Source organism: Antedon mediterranea, chromosome 4, assembly GCF_964355755.1.
Source record: "Antedon mediterranea chromosome 4, ecAntMedi1.1, whole genome shotgun sequence".
NCBI classification, from domain to species: Eukaryota; Metazoa; Echinodermata; class Crinoidea; order Comatulida; family Antedonidae; genus Antedon; species Antedon mediterranea.
In genome coordinates this window covers 23,744,204-23,757,599 of record NC_092673.1, presented here as the reverse complement: position 1 = coordinate 23,757,599, position 13,396 = coordinate 23,744,204, and the positions used below count along the sequence as shown (strand labels likewise).

At 32.0% G+C, this 13,396-nt stretch overlaps 1 protein-coding gene across 3 annotated transcripts in view; it reads right to left on the bottom strand.

The window, feature by feature from the left end:
* LOC140046969 (glycosaminoglycan xylosylkinase-like) overlaps window positions 1-13,396 on the bottom strand; it is a 53,707-nt gene that overhangs the window by 7,986 nt on the left and 32,325 nt on the right. For 2 of the 3 annotated variants that reach the window (XM_072091749.1, XM_072091750.1), the window contains exon 7: window positions 6,618-6,677. The exons of the other annotated variant lie outside the window; for it this stretch is intronic. In XM_072091749.1, the coding sequence (XP_071947850.1) occupies window positions 6,618-6,677 (60 nt within the window). The remainder of the gene's footprint in view (window positions 1-6,617; window positions 6,678-13,396) is intronic. 3 annotated transcript variants of the gene reach the window in all.

Below are 13,396 nucleotides of genomic sequence, written 5' to 3'. Positions count from 1 at the left end.
CCAAGACGTTTTTTGGGTCCAGCAGCTGGAATCTATAAATTATAGTCGAGTTTACAAAGTCGCAAATCTGTCGGCCTTACATACTATACTGCTGCTTGCTTTAGCTTATGAATGAAGCTGGCTAGAGCAGCAGCGTAAAAAATAAATAATAATCTATATTATAAGTGAGAGAGTTTGTCTGTCTGTTTGTTTGTTTGTTCGTTATACAAATTTTTGTTACTGCACATAATCTTACATATGGGGTATCAAAATTACCGCAATTGTACCGGAAATGTTCTAAGCTATATTTCAACATCATCCGCCACCAAGGATCCAAGTTAGGGACCAAAATGTGGTCAAAACCCCCACTTTCGATGTTTGTTCGTTATACAAATTTCTGTTTCTGCACGTAACCATACGTATGGGGTATCAAAATGATGGCAATTGTACCCGGAAGGTTTTAAACTACATTTTAAAAAATTCCCCCGACTCCTGGGGTTTTTGTGGGAGGGGTGGCGGGGGGTTGGTGTGGTGGTTTGTGATGTCATTTTTGCTAGGGCTCGGGGTTGTAGGCTATCGAATTGTAAAATTATACTACAAAAGTTTTACAGTATTTGAATTATCCTAAGCAAGGTGTTTGGGGAAATATAGATATAGATATACATATTTTATTCATTAACCAATATGGCACCTATTCAATTAAACATTTAGCAAAGTACTTTAACCATATCCAGCTATGTATTGGCCTCCTGGATTGTCTCATTACAGACATCCATTCCTGTGTGAACATACACACGTTGTTTACTGTTACTGTGTTCAACTACATCACCATTATGGGTTGGGAGTAACAATAACATCATTAGACCCATCATAGCTATGTATACTCCTCTCAATTTGAAGCTTAGGTTGAATTGAATGTGTCCATCACTGGGAAGAATTTGTTTTTAAGAAAGAGTATGGGGTGTTTATTGAAGAGGGGCGGTAGTTGGTGAGTATAGACAGATACTGGCGTCGGGTGTTATGTACTGAGAAGCCTTTAAACTAATTTTGAAACCCGCCCTGGGGCGGGTATAATTGCTAGTATTATAATAAGTGTAAATTGTTAACAATCTTATTTTGAATTCTCAACAGCAATAAAGACAAAAAGAAAATAATAAATAATAAAAATAAAATAACAAAGATACAGTTACATAAATTTCCTATGAAAACGACAAAACAAAACAGTTGTAATTTAACCAGAAACCTGTTGAAATATGTCTAAAAAGTGGTCTTTAATTGAGGGGAAACCTGTATATGTGTATACTGTGTTAAACTACAGTACTTCATCTTAGGCCCCAATTCATTTTATTCTTTATTAGAATACAAATCAAGAAAGTTGGTAAAGAAGAAAATGTAAATGCTAGATTTAGAATAGGTTTAATAACTCATTTAAATCCCTTCCCTGGAAGAATTTCCATGTGTCATTATGGCCCTGTTTCTGCTGCCAACTAAATACCGTATATTATACGGTATTTTTTGAATAATTCGTGTTTTTATTTTCTGTCGCTGTCAGCTGTTTTACACACATGTATATATATATTCGGCGAAAATGTGGAGCGAAGACGTCACAGTTTTACTAAATAAATTTGTGTGGGGAAGCTAAAATGTCTGGCCAACTAAAAGGTAATAAAAGGGACAACCACATTTATAAAGACATTTCTAAAAAAATAAAGCAGGAGTATGGAATAGACTTGTCTCCAAAGCAAGTAAACTCAAAGCTGAAGAGCCTGCGAAAGCAGTACAACATTGCAAAATACAATAACTCGGTGAGGGAACGAATTAATTGTCCCCATTACGATGTTTTCTGTGCTCTCACAACATCTCTATCACTATAGGGCTAGGCTGTTGAAAGTGAGACGTAAAACTTCCTTTAATTATCGATCAAATAAATGAATGGCAATTTGGGTAAAAAAGATGAAATTTAACACGACCACCCAAGAAGTATTGTTAGCAGAAACGGGGTACTAAAAAATACGGTATAAAAAATACCGTATTTTATACCGTATTTTTATACCGTATTTTGAGCAGTTGCAGCAGAAACAGGCCCTATGATGTACTCTGGATGGAGTTTTATTTAGTATAGCTAGTATGACATTAATGGATAGGCTAATTATACCACGTTAAAATGTAATTCTATCATGACAGGATCGGTATCGGTTGTTTTATTTATACAACGTTGTCCATTAGTCTGAAAAATATGATTTACAGAAACATTCGACTTTAAATATCATTATGAACTCATCGCTGATTGCACTTTATAGAACAATGAACCAGATATAATATTGACTATAAAAAGAATATGTGTTAAAAAAACTGCATAAAAACATTTTATTTACTGTTTCCCTTTTTAAAATTGAATATGCCATTTGTCACATGTCACATAGTTATTGGTCTGGTAAAAACTTAAAATTTTAAAAAGAAGATCCATTTAGGCCCATTACCTGTCAATATTTTTTTTGCATAAGTGAAATTTTATCATATCTACAACATTAACTATTTTATTCATCTAATATGTTGTTTTTGGAGGACAATGAAAGATAATGAACTAATAAATAAGAACAAATTATCTACATAGTAATTAGTATTAAAACTGTTAACACTACAATAATAAAAGACGCAAAGCATAATTTTAGGAACATTTACAGCTTTTATGAGATAAAGAACATAGGTCATGTAGTATAAACCGTAAAAATTGTATTGATAAATTATCACAATAGAAATGCAGTGTTAAAAGATGGGCATGGCAAAATATTTTAGAATGAGGAAGGAAAAAAGAGTTATAGGTATGTTGAACGATTTAAGGGAATCTCAAAATGACATGCAGTTATTTTCATTGAAATAATGAACCAACCAAGAGTAGTTAATAGGTTGATGAAATTTAAAACACCTGAAGAAATATAATTGATAATGGTAATAATACACTCTGACTAATGATGTTACTGGACAAAGGAAAAGTACAGACAACTTATAGGGTTCATAAACTTTCTCAAGAGTTAATTTTCCAAGACCATTCTAGAAAAAATTACTTGACTAAATCTAGCTTAAAAATGTCATAGAAAAAGCGATATATTTGTATAAATGGTGTAAAATAAAATTTTAAAAATTCTCATCTTATCTATTTATTTCCATGACTTTTTAAAGAAAACCAAACCTGGACAAATGATAGGACTTGCATTGTGGACTAATTTTCATGTTTTGCAATACCCATATTGTATTTTGTAACAAAATGTTTGTGTAACAATTGACACATACATCATTTGAAAAAAGTATCAGACTGTGCATTACATGGGTATGTTATTTTGTTGAAATTTATTCACAATATTACACGTTGATTCTCGACTTTGTAATATTGTGACAAGAGGTTGAAACTTCCACTAATTTTCAGGTTTGTAAACAAATTTTTTTCCAATTTTTCAATGACCTGTGAACCCTGGAGGAAAAAATATAGTAAAAGACGAAACGAAGAAGGAGGAGCTGGAAAAAGTAGAAATATGACGGAGTTTGAAAATATAGTTGTTTTCATAGCAAACGAAACAGAAAGTATGCTATCCAGGGGCCTGTTTCTGCTGCAACTGCTCAAAATACGGTATAAAAATACGGTATAAAATACGGTATTTTTTATACCGTATTTTTTAGTACCCCGTTTCTGCTAACAATACTTCTTGGGTGGTCGTGTTAAATTTCATCTTTTTTACCCAAATTGCCATTCATTTATTTGATCGATAATTAAAGGAAGTTTTACGTCTCACTTTCAACAGCCTAGCCCTAGTGATAGAGATGTTGTGAGAGCACAGAAAACATCGTAATGGGGACAATTAATTCGTTCCCTCCCCGAGTTATTGTATTTTGCAATGTTGTACTGCTTTCGCAGGCTCTTCAGCTTTGAGTTTACTTGCTTTGGAGACAAGTCTATTCCATACTCCTGCTTTATTTTTTTAGAAATGTCTTTATAAATGTGGTTGTCCCTTTTATTACCTTTTAGTTGGCCAGACATTTTAGCTTCCCCACACAAATTTATTTAGTAAAACTGTGACGTCTTCGCTCCACATTTTCGCCGAATATATATATACACGTGTGTAAAACAGCTGACAGCGACAGAAAATAAAAACACGAATGTTGACCTTTTGTCATGTAAAAAAAAAATACGGTATTTTTTATTGGCAGCAGAAACGGGTACAAAAAATACGGTATAAATTTGTAAATACCGTATTTTATCCACAAATTTTGTGGGGAAAATACGGTATACAAAATACGGTATATTTTTTATGAGCGCAGTTTCTGCTGCCAAAAATATACCGTATATATACGGTATTCAAAAAATACCGTATAATATACGGTATTTAGTTGGCAGCAGAAACAGGGCCCAAAAAAAAATGTTATTGTCACTATGGTATGTAAAGATTGTTATCAAATCAATGTAAAATAAACATTTACCTAAACTTCATTTTAGAAGTGATTATCTGAGTATGTTTAAAATATAAATCACACATTTTTAAAGCTCTCATACTTTCCAAACATAACAAAAAAATTGCACACATCGGCCTAAGTAAACACTCAATTTATTTTCTCAGTAAAGCAAAAGTGTAGTTAAATATGTTATCTTTGCAGTATGTCAATAATATTCAGTGGGAGACTTGTAAAAAGTATCCCATAATCCATCTGAGATTCTTTAATCATTTTCTCAGAAATTACATTTTAATTCAAGTCATCTTGATGGAAAATATTTCTATTTCTACTTAGCTTTTTAAAGTAACATTAACATTCACTCTTTTTTTTCCTGAACTTTCACTCTTGTTCCGTTTCAAGGAACGGAAGACCGCGCTGTGTTGTTAAATAATGGAAAATTTAAATACACAATTGAAAGGCGCCATCTTTCGTTCCGTGAAATGAAAAAATTGTGAAATTAGAGTAGCTTGGTGATCCAACCAATGATTTTGTACATATGAAAACATTTAATTTTTAAATCCAAATGCAATTTCCAACATTGTAGATCATGTAAGTTGATTTAAATGAGTGGTTAATACAGTATGTGTTCCGTCTCACTGCCACTTGTTCTGTTTCATGGAATGGAATATGGCGATGTTTTGTTTAAACAATAGAAAATTGTATACAGAACTGAACAGCTTATGTTATGTTTTAGCACCTAATTGATTTTTATATAAATTTATTTTAATCATGTCATTTAAAGGGTATTACAGATTCTTGCATGACCACTACCACCCTCTCCTCAATGCTCCTCTATTAAGAGAACATTTTATTTAATCCTGAAAATATCTCTTTAATAGGAGTTCATAAATGTGTTGTGCTTATTGCAATTATGCTATAAGCTTTTAATTTGTCTTGCTTGACTCGTATTGCAAAGATTTTTACAATGAATTTACTGACATTGTGCGAAAGATTCTCCAGAGGTTACTTGAATGGAAGGCATTGGAAGCTTTCTTGGAATGTATTGAAGTTTAGAATCAGCCTCTGGCTAAAACTTTATATAAAGAAATACTGCCCTCTCTATTTTAATGTTTTAAAACTTTTTTTTTTTTGGTAGAACCATTTAAATTCAAATTCACATTCTAATGGTATTGATTTTAAATGAAGCACTGACACCATTCTAAATTTAGTAGTCATTTTTATATGTCAGAAGAGTGGTATTGAATATCTGATGAGACGCCTACAGCAAGCTTTACAATAAATACATTTTGATGTGATAGTATAAATTGGAAATATGAATCTGAAATTACGGTAGAAAGAAGTTACTTACAAGAAAAAACTTTTATTTATTACTTTGTAGGGTATTGAATGCCTTCTGGTAACTACATTCAATAAAATACTGTATGATAATGACAATTAACCCTTTAGTTGAGGCTGCTGTTACAGCAGGCCTCTCGGAGAAAAACTGAAGGGTTGTCATAAAAGAGTAGCACGCTAGACGTTAACATCTTTCTTTGTAATAAAACAAAAATCTTCTCGGGTATGGAAAAAACAAAAAGACAATAACAAATAGCGCCGACAATTTTCATAAACAATTCAACATTTTGCAGATTTGTTAGTGGTGGGAAACATTTAAATAAAAACCTTCATCTTTCACTACATGAAATTATTTGCCCCACTGATTCAAAATTCAAGACATTTTATTGGTCTATTGCACATACTGCACACAAACGTTAATTAATTTATAAGCTTTCGTTTCAGCATAATAACGAAGTAAAGTGAATGTGCTGTTCCCACTAGGATGCAATGCATTAATTTAACACAAGTAAAATGACCAATCACAAGCGACATTTCATTAGAACTGCGCAATGGTATGAGAACAAAGCTTTAATATCGGCTTCTTTGCCTTTACCGCCCCAAAACAATATATTCTGTCCAATTCTGAACATTTTTGTTTTAAATTTCTAGCAAAATCTAGTTACAAGACAAATTATGATTCAGGGCAAAAGTCATGCTTCACATTTCAGGAACATGTTCCATAATTTCAACTGCTAAACAGGCAGATGGAATATTTCACTTTGATAGAATTGACTTTGTAATATTGGCCCTAAAGCCAATTTTATACAATGAACTCATGAAAATGTATGAGGTAGAATGATTATGGATTGACTTACCTACAGCACTGGTTTAAAGGAGCTAGGATACTTTCTTCATCGTGAAAAGGATTACCAAAACTGTTGAAAAATAATGAATTTATTTATTGTTTGAAGCTTTGAATTTTGAAATCAAATGTTGCGGTACACCTTGTATATTCAGTTCTGAAAAGAACTATTGAGTTTGTTAATAAATTGTTAATTTATTATCATTTAATAACACTGGTAAAAGATGTTTCATTATGAAAAAGGTTACCAAAACTGTGGCAAAAAAATACATAAATGCTTTAAAACTGTATTGTAAATATTCTTTTCTGGCTGTTGAAATGAAGTAGAATAGGGTAAATAAATATGATTTCCTGTTGAAACTAAAGATAAATCAAATAACAACTAACTAAATAACACATTATATTATGGGATAGGAATATTTAAGAAACGATTGGGCTCGTTGACAGCTAGATTCTACAGCTTGCTCCAATTCAAAAGATGCAAAAACTTCTTTGCATTTTGAAGAAGATTGTAGTTATGGGAATTGTGTTTTGATGTGGAAATAAGGGGTCTAATTTTGATGGCAGAGTTGACCCACATATGCAAAATACGTACACACAGGCAATTTGCATTTCAGTGACTATCATGCTACTTTCGCGCCAGAATTGTTACCCAGCGGCGTTTCATGAACGGATGACTAGATTTGTGGATGTTCCGGCTCTCTGGTGCCAGCAGCATGTTCCGGGTAAACACAGCTATTAAAGTCTCATTTATTTGACAATTGTACAGACAGGATTCTAAAAATGTACCAAATATTAAACACAATGTGGTTTTTATAAAGTTTTGAATTTCCATATTTTGATACACCCAATTGTATCATTGCCATTTGATTGGTTAATTTCACATGATGTGCAATTTAGTACTACAGTATAATTCTACAAATAAATGGAAGTGATAGTTAATGGTGATTGTACTACATGTAAATCTTTTTTAAAAAGATTTTGAGAGTGACAGACTCATTAAAAACAGTGAACAGTCTGTTCTACTCAACATCAATTAATTGAGGCTGCTTATTCAATGGTCTCTTCAAGCCTAGCTTTCAACATTGATTCAAGATGGAAATATAATGAATGTTTAGAACAGTAGGTATAATATTATAAAACAAAAAGAATATTTGTTGAATGGAGAAACTATTTCATTCGTCGAAAGATCAATTTTTCAACTCATGAAATGTTGTCAACTCATAAACATTCATTATGTGTGTACACCAACAATGTTAATGTCTTATTTGAAAATGATGTATTATGAGGGCTTAAAGGGTTCAAATGCTATTTCATTGCCATTTTTTAACATTCATTTAATGTCATTTCAATAGAAAATTATGAATGCAATTTACTTTAAAGAAACATATATTTTCAACATGCAATTTGTAATATGGCCTTTATCTGCTGAATTTGACAGTTAGGGAAGAATTATGTTTTGGGGTTACCATTAAAATAAACACAATATTAACAGTACTACTTAATTGCAAATTGCAATTACAGCTTCTAGCTATATTTAGTTTAAATTAAGTTTGAAATGGAAAAAAGTTTCATACTGTATGAAATCCTAAAACAACATTAAATGTTAGTAAACAAACATTTACCGTATATTTCAATTTCATAATATTTCACCTCCGCCAAGGAGGTATTATGTAGTCGATCGCGTTTGTTTGTTTGTTTGTTTAGCAGGATTACTCAAAAATTAATTACAAGATCTTTACCAAAATGAAAATAAAGATAGATATGTGGTCAAGGACCACTCCATTAAATTTTGGAGGCAATACGGACCACTGTCGACCACTTTTTAGTATAATTGTCAGACCTGCTAGTGTAAATTTTCAAAAGTCGGCAACAGTCTTTACACCAAATTCGCACACACATGCTTGTAGTGCAATTAGCCTAAATCACACACAGCATTAAGACACACACAAATATATATATATATATTTTCCCGAAGAAGTAGGAGAACTTTACAGTAGGCAGAGGTATGCACTCTCGGAGTGGCTTCTAGTTAAAATAGTGAAACGTTTCATCAAACTAGAGCAATTAATTTGTTATATTAGTTATGTCAAGATCAAGCAGAAGACTTTGGTTAGATTGATTGGTAAGAATCATGAGACCAAGAAAGAAAGGTACAAACTACAAGGCATATGATGATTTGGAAAAAGATGACTAGTCATGGTGAATCTGCTTTTGTCTACTATCAAACAATTTCAAAATCGTTTGAAAGGATGCATTTCTATCTATCTAGAAAAAAACAGATGGAATCATTTTAAGATCTTCCTTTAACAGGAATAATCTGAAGTCTAGGCAAGACTATAGGACTATCCACAAACAATGCCATCTCAATGCATTGTAGACAATTACATGCTTCTCCCTAGTCTGGGTTCCAGACGGAGTTTTGTCTTAATATTAGTAAAAAGATAAATATTTTGGCACATATAGCGTTTCATACGTATACTACTTGATTTTGGATACTCCGTCTGGGGAAACACGCACAAGTCACGTGGTTTGACACCAAGAATCCTTGGTGCATACGATTATCCGGTTGACTAGTTTCAGCTGCATGCGATTGGCTACTCACTCGTACACCATTTTAATATTCATATTTCAGAACTACAACAACTAAGATGATGCGCATGCGCTATGTTACGTTTAGACAATGTGTACTTGGGTACATTTATGAAAGTTTCTGAAGGCTAGAAATTATTTTATATGCCTAGTAGTCTGGTAAACATGAACATGAAAACTCGTCTTGATATGATAGGCTAGCTTCTCCGCAAATCAAACATTGAATGGATCATTTATTACGCGGAGATAATTATGATTTACTTCCCACCCAGACCCTGTCCTGTTCTGTGTGGTGGTGTAGCCCTGTTGTGTGCCGGTGGTGGTATGTAGGGCTACTTTATTGGCGTTTTATTTGGCAGGTCATGCGTGCAAGTTGAGTGGGACCTACGAAAGAGGCCTAGGCCAAGGACTAAACAATTAATAAACAAAACAACTTGGCATTACGATTTTATATTTCAACAGTCTCGATCGTACATTCAGCACTGTACGTACGTCTTGATCTTTTTCATTTTGAAACAAAATGATCATTGGTTGATTCGAAATCTATATTTACATACCGCCCGCCCCATATAGCCAAATACGGTATGATAACCTATGTCATTCTTATCGGATGTTTGCGGTCTGCAAATCGATTTCTATACGTGTTTCACAAGTCTGTATTTTCAGACAAAAATCGCGGTCGAAATAAAAACAAATAAATAAAAAAAAAAGATAATACAGACTTGGGGCAAGTCTAGCTTCTCCCCTAAAGTGTCATGAATGTTGGTACTGCCAATTCCGGTGCTATTTAGTCGGTCCATACCAGTTACTGTGTAACGCACCAGAGCAACTCGAAATGTGTCTTTAAAGTTTACACAAAAATGTTTGTACACTGGATCTACAGTAATAGTCTTTATCCAAGAAAACTCATTCTACTAACAGAACCATGGAGCGTGTGAGTGGATGACAGTACATTTCCACTGTCTTAAATGGTATGCCACTCACTCATAAGAACAATATACTTGCAAATTAATGCTGTTTATGCTTTATATTTTGGTAGAAAAGTGATGATAACAAAAAAAAAAGAATACAGACTAATAACATTTGAATTTAAAATCAAAGCATATGGTATACCTATCCGAAGAAACGAACCATGAATGTAGATTATGAACGGATGAATGAACTCTCATCTTTATACTAATTATTCCAGATTCACCGACTTAATAGAGTGTCCAAAAAGAGTGTCCAAATAGAGTGACCTGATGATTTAAACATTAACTTTATTCTTTAAATACCAAGTGGTGACATCTTGTTAAAAGTACACATCCCAATCGATGCAGAACAAAATTTAAAGTAATGATAATTTAAAATGATGTTTACATTAAAATAAAAAGTAATGTCTAAAATGTCATTAGCGAAGTTGAATAGGGCATAGATATATTTTTGAAAGAATTTGTCAAGAGTTATTCTTAGATCTTAAAGATAAAATTACCAACAGATTTTATTTTTAAAATCTAAATTTCACCTAAAGCTATATTAGTTTTCGTTGATCTCAAGGGTTTTGGTAATATTCTGTAATACATTTTTGACAGCAGATAAATTTGAATTGGATTGTGTTATATACCTTTAATACCTTATTTACTGTACTTGTGTTGATGAAATCTTCTTCTAGTATACACTGACATGTTCACCTGTTACCTGCTATTCACACAATCCTTAGAGTTTTTATAATATACAATATGTTTTAGACTTTATAATAGTCAATTTTTAGATGGTATATTTTTACATATCTTAATAGAATATATCGAAAGTATTTTGTAAATAAAAACGCATTTTATTTTTAAATTTCAGTCTGAATTTCAACTTAATACACACACAAACAAATTCTATAAACACATGCTAGATTGTATGTCAAACAGTTTTTCTTACTTTTTTTCAATAGAGTAAAAAGAAAATACCATATACTGCAGGTGAAATTGTACTTCAAATTCAGTATCTGGTCATGACTTGCAGTTGAAAGTACTTGTGAAATGAATATTGAATTCTTTGAATTTTTTTTTGACTACTTTAAACAAATGATGTTTCCTATAATTTTCTAGAATCTATTAGAATTGTATAATATTACTTTGCTTATTTGAAGAACGAGGCTGTGGAATTGTTAACCATACATTAAAGTTTTTAGTTTTATATTGCACAATTGTATCACCACGTAGGTTCATCATACCCCTAGTCGATGTTAAGTGTATTTCATTTCATAAACATTTATTTATATTAATGGTGCATAGAAAAAAAAAAAAAAAAATTAAGTCAAGAAAAAAATGAAAAAAAAAATTAACATTCTAATAGATTCTGGAAAAATATATGAAACATCATATGTTTAATAGTAGTCAAACAAATTTGTTCTCAGAATTAAATATTCATTATTTTCAGCCAAAAACCAGGTTATCGGCATGATGCATACTGCAAATCAAATTCATTGGTTCCTATTCCGTCACATCACACGGAACAAGATGTACAGCCAACTGACAGAAAACTTCACAATAGAGGTACAGTTAACCATGCTGATAGAAAATAATAACTTGCGTTGAGACAATTGTACCACTGGCACAGTTGACTGTACCGATAGCCACTTCCCTATTTCAACTCAAAATTGAAGCCTAGTTTCAGAGTATATTAATCAAAATGTATTCAAAATTTATCTAGACATATTTTCAGAGTTACGATGAACTAGTGGCATTATTTTTGTGTATATTAACAACCAACTGTCATTCCTATATAAATAAAAGAAGAAAATTAAAGCGTGGATGTCTACTAATCTTATCTCCAATTTCCTTTAATTTTGTTAAAGTGAGTTGTTAATCTTACAGTTAATTTGCAGTCTAGCCATGTTAGTTCTACTAGACAATATCTAGATTTGTAATTAACCTACATATATATTTGATTGTCACGTTAATTAAATTCAGTGTGAAAACGGATATAGCTCTATCAAACGGTCAAGAAGTCGGTTCTTTCCAATGATTGAATCAGGCAATGAAAACAAAGAAAAAAATCTAATACAAAAATAGAAAATGTCAAAATCCAAGTTTAGGAATATGAAATAACCAAACGAATCTCGTTCTCGTTTGGTTGTGAATCAGCTAGTATTAATAATAGTTACAACCATCTACAACAATAAAACTTGGACATTTGGATGTATTGGATTTACTGCATGTTTAATGTTTTCTTGAGATTATATAACCTGTACATTGATTTATCGTTCCTTTATTACAATTTATTCTATTCATTGGTGTCCAAGTAAGAAAAGAGTTATTGCAATAGTGTGTTTTAGTTTGGAAACAGATTTGAATGTCATAATCAAACTGTTTTAAGAAGTAGCTGTATTATGCATTAGTTTTACATTTGTGGTGATTAGGTTTTTTGAAACGGTCATCGTAACACTTATCTGCTTACCTCGTCATATTCATAATGTTTGAGTTTTGTTGAAAATTTCACAGGTAATAAGACAAATATTTATCATACAAATATAAACTACTGACCAATCAGAAACATCCATTTATTCATCAATCATTGTGGTCCAAACCACAAACAAACATTGATGACGCAGAAAAAAAATAAGTTTTGCCAAATGAACTACTGAATTACTGGGCAAGTCCGATTAATTAACACTTACAATGCTGCTTGATGGTACTCTAGAAAATGACTGGCCTATAAACACAGGAGTTATTAAAGTGAAAATTGCTATACTGCTGGCAGTGGTAGTCTTAATAAAAAAGTCCTGTGTGATTATGGCTTCATAAACTAGTATCTCAGAAGATTCTAACTATCTTTTTTGGCTCCAACTTTCTAGATATTCTTCACAAACCTGTACACAATACGATTTTAATAATCACAAATGGAATGGACAATTACCAGTCTATTTGGATTAAGGTCAGATCATTATACATAAATTACAATTTAATCTCAGATTTAAGAATCAGCGCACACATATTAAGAAATGCTCATTAATTCCCTGAAATTAGAGTATTTGGGGTCTTGACCTACATATTCATACACACAAATAGTTGGTATTCTTTTTTATGGCATAGATAGATCTGTATTCATGAGGTCGAATTTAAAATCTTAGATATAGGATTTCTATAGCATTGGGATCATGTCTATTTTACTACACTTACTACTGTAAAACTTCACAATAGAGGTACAGTTAACCATGCTGATAGAAAA